At 36.8% G+C, this 15563-nt stretch overlaps 1 protein-coding gene across 1 annotated transcript; it reads left to right on the top strand.

The window, feature by feature from the left end:
- The first annotated feature begins 34 nt into the window (after positions 1-34).
- RBP1 (retinol binding protein 1) lies at positions 35-15231 on the top strand. The gene is made up of 4 exons (XM_014960670.1): positions 35-526; positions 1133-1311; positions 11617-11718; positions 14994-15231. Exons 1-4 carry the CDS (start codon positions 454-456, stop codon positions 15045-15047), a joined length of 408 nt encoding a protein of 135 aa, XP_014816156.1. The 5' UTR covers positions 35-453; the 3' UTR covers positions 15048-15231.
- Positions 15232-15563: the final 332 nt, after the last annotated feature.

Raw genomic sequence — 15563 nt, forward strand, 5'->3', positions numbered from 1 at the left:
ATCAGTATACCCCTACAGAAGTTACAAAACAAAACAAAACCAAAAACCAAGATAAGTACTTGTATAACTTTGGCTAATACCCTAACCTAAAGCTATTTAAAAGTTGTTTTTTTTTCTGAGTAGTATGAAAAATGAAGAGTAATATGATTAAAATGGATCTCAAGATAATCAGTATACCCCTACAGAAGTTACATACAAGGTGAATGTTTCATTCTGGTTAAATCAAGTCATCCTGCTGTCATTAGAAATCTCAGAGGTTCAGCCTTGTGGAAGGATTTAAAGGCAACACTTCAACAATAATCGGATTAGAAGGACTTGCATAGCTACATGGTCTAAAAAAGAGATAAAAGAAACCAGAACTCAAACTCGCCACAAAGAAAGGCAGTGACCTGAGTGGTGCAGAATCAACACGCTGTTCTGAGACTTTGATTTTGAGAATTATCTAAAGTAGGGATGCCTGCAGATTTCAATGGTTACTGGAAAATGGTCAGCAATGACAATTTTGAGGAGTATCTGAAAGCACTCGGTAAGGTTCCCTTCATGTCTTTAATAAGTAATCAATAAATGCAACCTGACTTAGTCCTTGCATGACTATTTTTTCTTGTACAGTCATAAATCATTTTTGTGAGATATTTTTTCAGGAATGCACTTTAAAGAATTGCCTTACGCAAAATTGTTTTGTTTTAAGCAGCCTCTACTTTTTACCATCTTGAAGCTTACATTAACAGAGATTAAACTACATAGCTTGAAGAGGTAAGTGGCAGATTTCAAACTTAAAAAAACAAGTATAATTTGGAAAAGAGTAAAATTTGTATGTGTAATAAAGAGACAATGTACTCAATGTGATTTTGTGTGTTTGCATTTGATGTGAAGTGCTAGTATTTCAATAGAAATATTGAAGGCCTTTTAGCTGTCAAATACAAATGGTATTTTTTAGGATTCTACATAATCAGAAAATCAAAACATTAACTTAAGTTAAAATAACTAGGCTGCGGACTTTTTCCTGATGAGAAAGCTGGCTCGAAAGATCTGGACATCTATTTATCTATCTTTCTTTTAGTTCTCCCAAGAGCTACAAGCTTCTTTTTGTGGTAGACTTTTCTGGATTAAAATAATTCTTTCTCTTTTTCAGATGTAAATGTTGCTGTAAGAAAAATAGCAAACTTGCTAAAACCTGACAAAGAAATCCTTCAGAATGGGGATCATATGATCATTAAAACGCTAAGCACTTTTAGAAACTACATCATGGAATTTGATGTAGGAAAGGAGTTTGAGGAGGATTTGGCTGGGGTGGATGATCGCAAATGCATGGTAAGAATTAGAACAGTAACAACAGACCAAAAAAAAAAAGAATATTAAGGATCTGAGGCCTTTCACAGACCACATCTGTTAACCATTTTGTATGGCTACTCTTAAAATAATTTCTATACTTCTCAGTTTGCCAAGATGCGCACACAGTTTTTAGCTTGCTTTTATGTTAAAAGAATGCTAATATTAATCAGAAGCAGAAAAAAATTTTATAAGTGAATGAATAGTAACTCTGGTGAAATGTCACTCGGTTATACTGGGATATTTGTTAGTCAAAAAGACGTTTAGGTTCAGACTTTCAGAAACTCTTCACTGAGTAATGTTTTCCAGTAAAGGAAATCCACTGATTGCAGGGTCAGGAACTATTGTGTAACACTGGCCAAGTGCTTAGAAATTGCAGCTTTTCGTTCTCGTTCCTGTGCTCCTTCCTTCCCAGGTGGATTTATTAGAGCAGATGCGTTAATTAGCCTGCTGGAACAAATCCTACTGCAATCAATAAGCAAACACTGAGAGCCTTATGAGCTCTTTTTGCTTGCCAGAGAGACAATATTTTCTAACTTAGGACTGATAAATACCAATTAACAGGAGAAAAACTTGAGAATACCAAGTTCTTCCCTGTGAGTCTGAAAGCATGACACCTGCAATATTCTACAGTGAAGTTGATAAGCAAAAGAAAATTACCTCAAGAGGGATTATATAGGAGAAATTACATAAAAGAGAATTAATAATTTTCTGTTCTTAGAATGATAGTGCCATTTAAAACCGATACTATTCTCTAACAGGATATGCAAATTTGCTTTTGCTCTGGTGGCACCAGGAAAGGGAAAGATCATGAAGATCAGAAAAAGAGAGTGGCTAGTGAGTGCCTCAACTAATCCTTCTGTATTCCTTGTTACAGAGGGTAGAAGCGTGAGAGAAGCAGAATACAAAATTCACAGAAGGGAAAAGCAATGTGTATTTGTGTATAGGAAAGTGCCCCAATGTCATAATACATTTTTGATTGCTGGCAGGCTCTTAATCAGTATGATGAGGACCAGATCCACTGAGTAGTTATGGACCCAAGGACAGACTTAGGTGGCTAAATTACTATCAAAGATAGCAATGTTCAAAACATCTGCTTAAGCACTAAAAATGCCCGAAGTCCTCAAATACCATTGAAGTCCATCTAAAGGAGGACTGCAACATCCTATACATGGTAGAAAGAAGTAACTGTGCTCTGAGGCTGTCTAGCATGTACCTGCAATGAGTTCTTGCAAAATGTGTCTGACAACCAGTGTGCTGAAAAATCAGATTCAGAAGACAGGGAAATGTGGCCCTTGCCTAGTCTTGCTTTTGAAATGCTAGATAGATTTAACACACAGTTCTTAATTTCCGGACAAATAGCCTGACTATTTCATTATTTGTAGCAGGCCAAAATTCTCTACCCTATTTTGCTGAGTGTTAGGGAAGAATTCAAAATGTTGAACCAGAAAGAATAAATCAGAGAAATTTTATTCTAGTCACTACATCAGCTATTTGATCTGGAGTGGAACCTAGTTCACCCTACTTCCAAGGGTTGCTTAAACATTTTATTGACAGTTTAGTACAAAATGCTTACTCAGCCTTGAAAGCAGGAAAGCATCTTCTTGCCTTTTCGAAAAAACCCAAGGGGTAGTCACTAACTTTGTTTTGTTAAGAATGGTTTACCCCATGCCTCTTTATGGCCTCCAACAAGAGATCCCATCTGCGGCTGTACGGTTCAGGTCACTGATCACTTGTTCTCTACTTATTAAGTTTCCTATTAAGGATTTATTTTCTACATGAGACCTCAGTTTTCTCAAAGGCAAAGCAGCGCAAGAAGCTGCCTTTCTGAAGCCACTTCAGCCCAAATCTGATAATCTTAATGTTAGGCAAAACTTGCAGTTGTTAAGCAAAAAAATAACTCCAATGGATCAGAAAGAGTCTTGTGAGAGAAGGGTCATGGAGTGATACAAGAGATACTGGACCGCTCCCTGAGTGGTGTGACAAAACCACCATAAAAGCAAAGGTTGAATATCATTCTTGGTATTTCCTTTTCTCATCTGTGCCTTGTTAAACAACATACCATAAATGGCTTAATCATTAATAGTCAACCTATGTAATGGGAGAGATTGTGAATCAATTATCATTATTTGTATTGTGGACTGAGCAGACCACTGGGCAAATTTTATCCATGTGGCTCATGTATGAGAAGTGCAAAGTAACACGGATAAGATAAATTACACATTAAACATTAATCTATATAGCAGAGCAATCATCAGGAGACTAGAAGAAATAACCTTAGAAGTAATTCATTCAATAGGTATACATCATTTTTCTTTTAATGAAGAATATATCATCCAGCTACAGTTAACGTATCAGTAAAAATAATATTAGCACAGTGAACAGGTTAGATCTCGTGTATAATTCACTGAAATTGTGTTCACATTTCAGTTGTAAAACACGTCTTTGAGTCAGGGTAGAGTGTAACTACAGTAATTCGAAATCGATACTGTCTGTAATGAGTAAAGGCTAAAAAGTTTTGCAGATACTTATGTTAGAAGTCAAAGGTTTGACAGTAGGAATTGATACTCTGTGATACTATAGGCCCCCTCCTTCATTTCAGTTAGGATTTTTTCATTTTTGTAGTTGATTGCTCCTGGAAGCCTGTTTGAACTTTCTGGAACAGTGGGTCAATTGAGCTGGATAAACCTTAGCAGTTTCAGTTTGTCCTTTTTTTGACCTTTAACTATCACTTCCTTGTATGCAACACGTTTTTAGATTATTCTGGTTTTCTTAAGAGGTATAGCAATTGGTGACCTCAGTTCCTTTAAGATTTTGTTTCTTTTGGAAAATGAAAATGTGCTACTTTGGAATCTCAAGAAACTCAAAAGCTGTTCCAGTTTAGTTAAAGATGCAATTTCTGTTCTGTGAAACCAGAGATTAGGATAATTGACCACACAGATGTGTGGACACAGGAGAGATCACTAATCACAGCGCAAGGCACTTCCAAGACAACAGTTGATGCTCAATGCTTTCTAAGCATTACTGAAACCATGTATGGAGCAAGCTGTAGCACAGCCTCATCTCTTAAATGCAGGCAAGAGCTCTGGATTCACTTAGCTCCATAATGCTATTGTGCTCCTGGAGCGTTTCCCTAGAGATTTTATCTCCTTGGTAAAAGTTAAATAAGAGTTTCTCAGCTTGGCAATTTTGTGTAAAATGTGTTTCTGCAAGTTTAATCATACTTAATATTTAGCGTTGTTGAAAACTTGGCAGTTTGAATTACAAAGGTAAAATAAAAGTTTAAATATTCAGGAGCATATTTTATTCTTTGCAAATGCTATAAGGTGGACATTAGACGGAGTAGAAAGAATATTAGAACATTAATATTGTATTACATTATTTCTCGTACAATGTGAAGTTTGAATCAGACCACGTGATAAAGTTTCTGTTAGTTTGAAAAGTTTGTTCACGGTTTTAATTGGTGACATATATCAGATGTATAGTGTACAAAACCAGCAGTTTACAGTTAAATGGATAACTATGGCTTTGGTATTTCCCAAACTGAGTATTTGATCCTGCTGTCATCATTCTCAGCGAAGCTCCAGTCTCATCATGAAATTTCCTCACTTTTAAAGATAAATTCTATAATCTTTAGTTGTGATTAATTTAGTGAGTGTCTCAGGTATTGTACTAAGTGTAAGACCTTGTTTCATGCACATAAACTTTACTGTGGAAAAAAAATTACTGGGCACAAGAGAGGCAAAACCCTATTGAAACAACGGTTAACTGAAAATCATTTCCAAAGTATGGTCCTACTCATTACCAGATAATTTTGCTTCCCTTTTTCACCATCAGTAATAAATGGTGAAGCTGAGGAAGCATCTGCAATGTGAAATACGTACCGGTAAACATAAGAACGGGGCAGGATCTGACACTAAGCAGCAAAGTTAGTCTTATGTACATTCACAGTGTATTTGTTTAGTACATCAGTCAAATGTTTATTAAAAAGTTAATTGAAAGAAAGGCTGAAGTTTCACGTTCCAAGTCTTTGCAATCAGTGAATCAAACCAGACTCAGAATGGGATAGCTCAGATGCAAAAATTGATTCCCTAACATTTTTACTTTTCTAATAATTTTGCTGCTAAAGTCAGAGAAAGTTTTTGCATTGTAATTTTTCTCTGCTGTTCAAGCATTTGAATTAAACTGAATTGCTTTAACGCACACTATCCAGAATCGATCTATCTTTTGACAAGGGCAAGTGATCTGTTTAAAAATTCAAAGAAGAGTCTATGTTCTAAATATAGAAAAGCAGATTTTCTTGGATAACTGAAAACATGGTTAGTTGCATTAGAATTGAGTATTTGGCTAAGCAAGTGAAGGATGGTTCAGTAATTCAGTCTTGTGCTCTTTGGCATTGTAATTTTCTCCTTACACTGAATCAGGAAAGGAAATGACAGTGACTGGGGACTGGTAAACAGATCTATCAGCAAGAATTTGAAACTGAAGATGGGAAATTGTACATATTAACCATTTAGTTAACCAAAACAGAATAGAAGCAGAGCATAACCATGGGTAAGTTATCAAATGAGTGTTTAGAGTTCCGTCATTTGAACTAATATAACTTTTAGTTATAGGTAAGACTAGCTGGGGTGGAGTAGGGTGAGAGGCGGTTTTGGGAGTTGTCGAATTCCCTCATCAGATCTATCATACATCTTCCTCATACTTTGTATGGTACTTCCTGATAGTTATCAAGTATCTTCCTTAAATGTTTAAGACAGCCACATAAGGGTTGTTCATAGGTGCCTGACCAATCCTTGTCACACAAACCAGTGCTAGTTACATGTGCCCTATCCTAGTGAAAGGAGGTAAGTTGTTTGAAACTGATCATAGCTCTGTTTTAAATAACAAACTGTGAAACTGATTTCTCTCTAGTTTGTATTCAGGAAAAATGCAATGAAGTTTAGTTGTTTTGAACATTGCTTGATTTATAGTGCTGCAAGGTCAAAATAAAGCCCTGTTAGGAAATCACATGGCTCGTGAAGCTTATTTAACTATTTAGGCAGTGTTTCTCTGTTCACAAATGGTATTCACAGCTGTTAATCTAGTTTAGGGTAGGTATTGGAATCAAGATTTTGCTGCCAGAAAAACAACCACCAACAAACAACATTCCAATACTTGGAATTTCTGTAGGGATCCCCTACAGGGTGAGAAGACTCAAAATAAATTGTGCCTGTCTGGTAGGATGCAAGATCAGCAGTATGTCTTTACTTGATCCCTCCGATTCAACAGTTTTGTTTCTTTATCTCTTCAAATGCTGCCCTTTTCTTTTTGTCTTGTAAGTATTTTTTCATATACTCTGGAACGAGCATTCTTCTCGAATGACTGTTGTTGGGAGGTGTTTTTATGTCATTGCCTTTTTGTATATACTAGTCTCCTCTCAAATCTAGTGCCCTCTCTCTCTGCAGTGCTGTAAATTCCCCAGCTCCTTTTTGGAATAATCTCTGACTTTTGGGGGGGTTTAATTTAAAGGAGGTAATCTTCATGTAGGTTTTTTTTGATACTCCTGACCTTTTACAAACTGCTGTCCACAACTGAGGAAGAACAGTCCTCCAGTCAACCTCTCTGAGGCTCCAGCTGTCTCAGGCTCTCTAAAACTGGTTCATTCAGTCTCTGAGCCTCAGTAAAGAGGAAATGTTTACTTTTTTTCTGCCTTATTTCACATGCCCTTTTGGCATTACTGCTTATTACCTGTAAGTGACATGCTCAGCACATTTGTGTGGTGATATCAAAGAAGAACTCTAAAATTTTTTTGCCGTGTAGTTTAAGATGTCATTAACTTCAAATTTGCAGCGTTGGCTTCATGTCTAAAACCTGAGACTGATCAGAAGCCTTGAGCTAGTTATTCACAAAACTGCTGCTAACACACTATAGCTTTGTAGGGGACGTGATTTTGGATGGTCTTTTTTTTCAGCTTTTTGTGAATCCTAAAAAGCTCAGAGAGTTATGAATGCAGAACGTGCAATCAGAAAGAATCAGCTGGGAAGCTGAAAACCAGACTTACCAAATCCAATTTTGAATGACAAACCATTAGTATTATGTACAATTGCATCTTGCTAAATAGACAGAAGATAAATCAATTATACACATCTATTTAAACAGTAAGTGTCTTAGAATTGATTCTGTTCCTTGCACAAAGTGAATTGGATGTGCTGTTTTGTACTTTTTTTTTTTTTCTGGCATAGGATATACACAAGTCTTCCTATTTTTCTAGTATTTGTATACAGTTTTATTTCATAAGAAAAAAAAATCCACCATTGCTAAGAAGCAAAACGTTATATGCTGTCCAAAATATTGATTCTACTTCTGCTCCCCCATATTGCCACCTGCGTAGTCTGGAGCTTTGGCACAGTTACTTTCCTGCTCCCTGGAGCATGTCTCTAGTCATTGCTTTCCTTGATTGGTCTTATGAGCAAGGATTCAAAATGAGGAATGTGAACGTTTAAGGTCTGATTCTATCTGACAGCAGCTTACCCTTTGATCTAAAATTTGTCAATCCAATCCTAATCCCTTTTGCTAGCAGTGGAGATGCTGACAATCATAGGAGCAAAATACTGCTTCTAGAAGTGTCTCATCTTTTGATGACAGTGACCATCAGTAAGCTTATCGGTCAGGTACAGAATGCCCACATTAGAACCCACTTGTCTTTCAGTAACAATCTGAGCAAGTTTGTAATGGCATGAATGCATTTTGGAGGCCAGTAGCTTTAAATACCTATTATGAGCCATCACACCTGCCAGCCGCACAAGCAGCTGAGAAATGACTTGTATCGTACTACCAACTGTTTCCTTACGAATTAACTTTGGGACTTCTGCTGATGTGTGGCAAAAAACAGGAATGATGGAATGGGAGGTTAGAGTTATGAGTGCTTCTTCTCTAAGGTTGAACTGAAGTTAGTAAGGGAAGGAAAGGTTGGTATAGACTTTATTATTCAACCTAGCTACAGGATGGCTAAGTATGTATAGCCTTTTTCCAGCAACAGTATCTTGAGATAAGGTCTAGGAATACTACCATTAATTTTTCTGTTGGATTTGTTGTTTTCTCAGTAGTTCATCTGTCTGTCACCAACCTGCCAGATGCAGATTTGGTGAGATAAAAGGAGTTACAGAGATGAAACCCCTGAAGGTGGTTGTAGCCCTGCTGGTAGCAGTGTGCAGCATGCCTTCTACACAGAAGGGCATCGGTAGTGACTACAAAGCTACAGAATGCTGTGCTCACCAAACCCTGGCCCAGAAATTTCAGTCATTCCAGATAGAAGACAGTAGCTCAGTCTTTATATTCAGGGAAACCTTAGGTAATATTATTATCATTGCAGTGGCCAACAAGGTTAATTATAAAAGCCAAATTTTTTAAGACAAGTTGCTTTATATAAAAGGTAAAGCATTTCTTTGTCTTGATCGTGAGTGTGTGCCGGGAGAGGAAAACAACAGCAACTAAAGGTTTGTACAGAACTGCCTACTAGTCTAGTCAGCTGCTTGACTCCTAATTATACAAGGGCGATATCCTGATCCAGTCTTTAAAATTAAATCTCTGCTCCTATATGCAACAAAAGAGATGATATTTACCAATGTTTGACCTACAGTTGTATTTTTGGAATATTACTATTATCTTCTGACTCATATTTGGAAATGTTCTAAGGCAAGCATTGCTGTATCTTAGCTGCTGGTAAAGGGTGGACTTCTGGCAGCAGCCAGTGCATAAATAACAGCCACAGCATCTCCAGCCTCAACCAGTGCTCCATGTGTGTCTCAATGGAGATAGCGAGAGTGGAAGAACTTATTTCAATCTGAATCAAAAGAAAAGTTTCTATCTTCTGTATTACTAGTGTCTTTTATTATATGAGACATTATAGTTTGACCTAAAGAAAGAAAAGATAAAAATGCTGCTGATTAATCTTACTGTCATAAAGTGGTTGTCCTGCTAACAAAGACCATTATGTTCTCCTGCAATATAATCTGTCCTTTATAACCTTCATAGCAAAACAGCCACATACAAAAATCAGAAACTGTATGGTTTACTCACATCCCTTCAGTATTTATGTTTCTCAAAGGGAAGGCAGAAGATAATAACTGAGAATATTAGCTGATAAAAAAGCTTGGTCAACGGCCTGTGGTATTATACTTTTTGTGGTTATCGCCAAATTGCCAAAAGCGATATCTAATCTTGACTGGAAAAACAAGAAAGCCAGAGAAAAAAAATTGTTTCATCTCAGGAAATGATTTGGAGCCCCTTGGAGGCTGAAGAAGTTAACATTTGCTTGCACTGCTACAAATACTTCTCAGTTGCTCTCAAGTATAGTTAACTAGTGATTATTATTAACTAATAGCTTCCACAACTGACTTTAAACATTAATAGTACTAATAAAGTTGAATCTTACTTTATTATGCCTTTGAATTCACATACAAACCCACAAAATTTAACTATTAACCTAGTCTAATGATTAAACTATGCCGAGCTAATACTCATGGATACAAATAAATGCATTTACTAAGCAAAGTTGCATATACAAATTCTACATTTTACAGTATCCCTCACATCTACAAGTCATCAGTAGAAATAATGTTCATTTTCTGATATATTCATTTTTTAGATTCATCAGAAAGTCTCAGATTAGATAGGTTAACTTAAAAATTAAACATTTTTCACTTTGACTAGTATTATTTATTATCTTCTATCTCCAACTGGATGTCTACAGATTCAAAACAGAGAATATGGACTATGATGATAACAACATTAACTAAAGCTTTACCCAAATGTGAAGTTCCTGCCTACATTAGCATTTTGTTCATTAAGAGGATATGGCTTTTTAAAAATGTTACCTGCTACTTTGTTTAAATACATTTTTTTACAAGAGAGAACAGAGGAATTTGTAAATGTGTTTTCCAAATCGGAGAAATTTTTAGCAAGGACGTGTGACTTTGTCTTTCAGAGACCTCATATGGTGCAAGCAGACTATATGGGATCCATACCAATGCCTTCCCTATGATTATCTATGCTGGCACCCTTTCTAGTGATTCATTTTCCATGCTTGTTTAGTCTAAAGCTTCCCAGGGGTAGAGAGTGCTGGCTGTACACATTTGAAGATATTGGCAATCAGGGTTATCATTTAAGAATTAATTGTTTGTGACATACACAAATTAAATAAATAGGGTTGTGTAGTTCTTGAGTGTTGAGCAGGTTTTAGTTCCCAGAATAACAAATGTAGGCTGCCTTCTTTTCTTAGAATCTACACAGGATGGATGTAGTAAGTTTTCCTTTAATGATACATCAGAATTCATCTTGTCTCCATATTTGACTCTTTGTACAGGCAGTAGCTGAATACTTTTACTGCATCGACTGTAATTCCATATTTAGTCCTCAGATTCACTTCAGCCAAGCTGGTACAAAAGTCATGTGCTAATATTGATGTTAAACTATCCTAATAGAACACGAATTGTCACTGCTCTTCCCCTTCCCTCTTGAATTATTTTACAGAGTATTGCTTCTCTCTATCGTAGGGAGACATGAAAGGCAAATGGTCAGTAAAGACTAACCAGATTAACAAGCTGTAGGATACACCCTTATACATTTAAGTAGCTTTATGAATCAAGTTTTACTGAACTACTCAGGACAGCACCAATATTCACAAAAGTTGAATGCTGCAACACCTTACTCTCACTCTTATTCTACCAGTTCTGGCTGGAGTAGTTCTCCTGCTACAGTTACACAAAGCAGGATGCTGGTGAAGTTACCAATTTGCTGACAATTCCAAACCACTCTACTTGATGCCTGAAGGCAGATTAAGACATGGGAGAAAAACAGCTCAAGATTTAGAAGCCTTTTTAATCCATAGCTGCCTGTAGGTGCGTACTTTTTTCAGGTAGAGCAGCTGGGGAATCCTTCTTATGGTGGAAAAAACAAACTGAATCTCAAGTTTTTGGCTCCTTTTGCAAATACAGTGTTAGGCTGCACGTCCCTTCTGCTGCTGTATTTGTCAGCAGGGAGAGACGGGTCTGCTCTTACACAATGAATTTTATGCATTTAAACAGTTTTATCTCATCCTTTCAGGTTTTGGCAGACAGTTGTGCAGTGACTTTCCATTTAAGCTTATTTATTTTGTAATCATCCTAAGTGTTACAACACTCTACAATTATGATTCTTATGAGGTACATTAATCATTTATTATATTGGAGAGAAGTTTTGCTTTAAGGAAACTAATCATAATATCAGAGAACACTACAATAACACTGAACATATCTATTCTGCTAGACCACCGTATCTTGGGATGGAGATAAGCTGCTTTGTGTACAGAATGGAGAAAAAGAAGGTCGTGGTTGGACCCAGTGGATTGAAGGAGATGAAATGCACCTGGTAAGATCATGTAACAGTTTTTAAATGCCACTCTATTAAAATGGTTAGATGTAATGCAGCAGTATCTTGGGTTACTTTGACATAGTTATGTATTGTTGCAGCATTTGGGTTGTTTATAAAGCAATGTTTTCATTTGGAGCCATTATGCTTTTCTGTCCCTTACAAAGAGTGCCTGATTTCAAAGCAGTACTCTTTCTGTGTTAACTGTCTGTCCAGACATAGCAGTTTGAAATGTTGACACCGAGGAAGATATTTAACAGAATGCCCTTCATACAGCCTGTGAAATACACAGTATGGGAGCTGGTGAAATTATGCATCCAATAATAAGCCATATGGGGAAAACACACCATTGTTCTTTTAAAATAATTATAGGCCAGACTGCCTCTCTAGGCATTATAGCCTAGAGAACTAAAACAGCAATTAAGTTTTTGAAATGTCATGTTCTTTCAGATCATCATTTTTATCTTTCTAAGTTAACAGGACCTGAAAGGAGATGCCTATTCTTTTCTCACATAGCTCTTTATAGCATCCTCACTCTCTCATCAGTGTGGGTATAAGGCAATCTTCCTGCTGAGATAATAAAACCCAACCTCCATTTCTATTCACTGTTTGTTCAGCAGCCTAAATGGATGTGCTCTAAATATTCAAATCAGAGTTATGAAATCTTTGCAAAAGTACTCTAAACCCCTTATTACTAAACACAGTTTTCAGGAAGTACTGGAAGTCCCAGAAACCAGTTTGGAAAAGGAAGGTATATGACAGATCTTACCATCTGGACTACAAACTTGATATAACACAGGTAGGGAGATACTTACTATGTAAGCGATCATGTTATAGCTGAGGTCATGGGCTCACTGAAGGTAAGGTGGAAGCAATAAAAAGGAGACTCCAGAATTTCCTTTGTGTGTACGTGTTCTCTCTATCTGTACACAAACACACTACAGTATTCCAGCACTACCCTCAGCTGGTGCCATGAGGCCAAGTATCAAGCCTGTCAGATTCTCTGCTGGCAGACAGGTTGTGTTTAGCCATACAAGGTCTGGCCTAGCAGTTCAGCTTACACCTTGCTGTGCTCAGTCATACACATAACGTGCACTTATCTGCACATACATGAATCAGCAGCACTACTTGCACTTGGATTTCTCTGTATTGGCACCCTGGTTTCTGTCCCTTGCCAGCTCTGCAGTCATCTCTTCCCATTTGCCATACCCGACACCAATTTCTTTAGCCCTAATTTCTGCTATCTTTTTTCTGATTCATGCTCTAGCCATACAACCTAGCCATGGACCTCCAGGCCAGACTACTTTCTATACTTGGCCCTGTCAAGAGTTTGCTTTTAGAAGTCATAAATTCAGATTCAGTTGCTCAAACATATGTGTCTAGTGCCACTTTAGGTACCCCAAGCTAATCTGAGTGATCTGAGGCTGCTTTTTCAGGTTTTGAAGAGTTCCATGTCATACCTGCCAGTTCACACAGGCATCCATGCGCTCATTGGCACTTATACAATTTATCACAACCTGTCTCTCATGTACACACCAGTTAGTATAAAATTACTTCATGAGAAGGTAATAACTAAGTATTTTAGAGGCCAGTCCCCAATATTTCAATTTTATCACTTGCTTTATTTCATGAACTTCAAAAAATATCCTCTTTATTTCTTTCAATCCTTGTTAATGTAATTCTCTCCATTAAACATACAGTAAGAGAGTCCCATTTAGCATCTTATTTGTGACCAGCTAATATTACTGGGTCCTGTACTCTTGAGAATCCTTTGATACAAAGGGCAGTTACCTCTAAAAAATTGATACTTCGATAGCTTTATGATCCTATTGAACTTTACACAATGAGCCAAGTGTTAATTTAATTTTTTCCACAGTTCTGTAGAGAGTAGAACCACATCCTTTAGTAGTTTATCGCCTCCTATTTTCTCAATTTCACTCTACAGTCTGGACTTTGCAGTCCTTTTTCCTCCTTAGATTCTGTTTTATGTGAGTGACTTATTTGACCATTCTCCATTTCCTTTTGAGTTTTATTGCCCTTTTCTATCGCATTGATTGCTTCTGCTCTGTAGGTTTTTGTCACTATCAGCAGATCTCTTAGCCCTTATTGTGTACTCCTTCTTCTGAGTTACCTATATAGAAATGAACAAAACAGGTCCTAACTAAAATCACTATATCAGTCTGCTTGTTTTATCAATTCATCATGAGGCACTTTCTCTTACTATGGACTAGCAATGTATGCCAATAATGCTATTGACTCAGTGTAAGCGTTTTCTTAATATGTCATTTCATCAAAATCCCCCATAAGAAAATGTACATAACTTACCAGGAAACTCTGCCTCCTGTTTCCTCAAAATATTCTGACAGCTTTATTAAAAGTCTTACCTTGAAATAGAAAGTACATCCTGGCTGCTAGGTCATACATAACCTTTGTCTTTATATTCCTTAAGAAGTTCCACCTCTTTTTCTTGTTCCACCAAAACCAGTCAATACCTCCACACATCCTCACACATAGTGTGTGCACTTCTCAGGTCTAACTTGGTTTCAGTAATGGAGAAGATTAAACTGCATCTTCAGTGAGATTAGGTAAACAACAGTAGGCCTCACAAATCAGTGCCCAAGATGTAAATATCATTGCACCTGCTTATGCACAGTTCAGTATGATCCAATGACTAGCAAGGAGGGATTTTTAAAAAGCTCTTACAGAAAACTAAGAGCCGTCAACAGCATTAGACATCCAACATGATCAAGTTCATTCAAAACAAACTGTTGTGCTATGTTTTATAGACCTAGATGAAATCTTCTGTACACAGCTACCAGTCCTTTTCAAGCCATGGTCATTGTGATGCTAGAGTGCGGTTTCAGCGCATTTCTGGTTTTGTAGCTTTGAACTGCCAGTCATTAACATACAGATTCAGAACTAGTTATTCAAATCCATCTCCAAGTAACTTCTTTATGTGTCCAAAACGGAGAATGCCCATTTCAAAGACCTAAGCAGTTGCACATACTGCAAACAGAGAATAATGCATCGGGAACATATTTGGCCCTTTAAGATCTGAGATTCCAAAATAACTTCTCTTACTCCACCTTTGGCCAGAAAACAAACCCAAACCAGCTGTTTTCTGTTAGGATTAAAAATAGACTAAAATATGTACAAGCTACCCAATCTACTTTGATAGACAGTTGTGGATTCAAATTAAGCTGGACATACACATTAATATGTAATGCATGTGTCCTATGTAAAAGTTGTATTTTTTAATTATTTTCTTTTCCTAGGAAATAAGAGTGTGTGGCGTCAAGTGTAAGCAAGTCTTTAAGAAGGTACAGTGATCCTACAGCTGAGACAGAAGTGAAGAATGGTAGAATTTACAGATTTACCACCAAATCTCCAAATGCTAGTAATGAACAACATCAGTGACAAGAGCAAACACAGAAATGAAGATCACATTAGAACTGTATAGTTAGAATAAAATTTTTTTAACAAATCATTTTAAAGACATAACTGCAAATAAAAGTATTTTTAGAAATGCTAATTAAAGATACTAAACACTACAAATGTGTGTGTACCATAATTCTTGATTACTCCAACATGGGACTGTTTGTTATAAAACAAGATAATGGAGTTTAAGACCTTGTAAGATGATTTTTTACTTAAAATGGAAATCACCCTTCCACAGCCTTAGCAAGGGCCCTTCAGGTAGTCTTGTTTTCAGATCCTGAATTATAGTTGTAGGGAAGTGAATGACAGCTGTAGTATGTGGCTTACACTTAAATCCTGATTTCACTGAAGCCAGTAAGAATTTACCATCAGCTCCAATGGAGCAGTACTTCACTGAAAGTATTCCA

Source organism: Calidris pugnax, unplaced genomic scaffold (assembly GCF_001431845.1).
Source record: "Calidris pugnax isolate Ruff unplaced genomic scaffold, ASM143184v1 scaffold398, whole genome shotgun sequence".
In the NCBI taxonomy this organism is placed as follows: domain Eukaryota; kingdom Metazoa; phylum Chordata; class Aves; order Charadriiformes; family Scolopacidae; genus Calidris; species Calidris pugnax.

What these genes read in the sequence shown, in the direction of transcription:
- RBP1 (XM_014960670.1), top strand. Translation starts at nt 454, where the DNA reads ATGCCTGCAGATTTCAATGGTTACTGGAAAATGGTCAGCAATGACAAT. An exon ending in TGGATGATCGCAAATGCATG is followed by an intron (nt 1,312 to 11,616) that starts GTAAGAATTAGA and finishes CTATTCTGCTAG; the next exon opens with ACCACCGTATCTTGGGATGG. An exon ending in AAGGAGATGAAATGCACCTG is followed by an intron (nt 11,719 to 14,993) that starts GTAAGATCATGT and finishes TTCTTTTCCTAG; the next exon opens with GAAATAAGAGTGTGTGGCGT.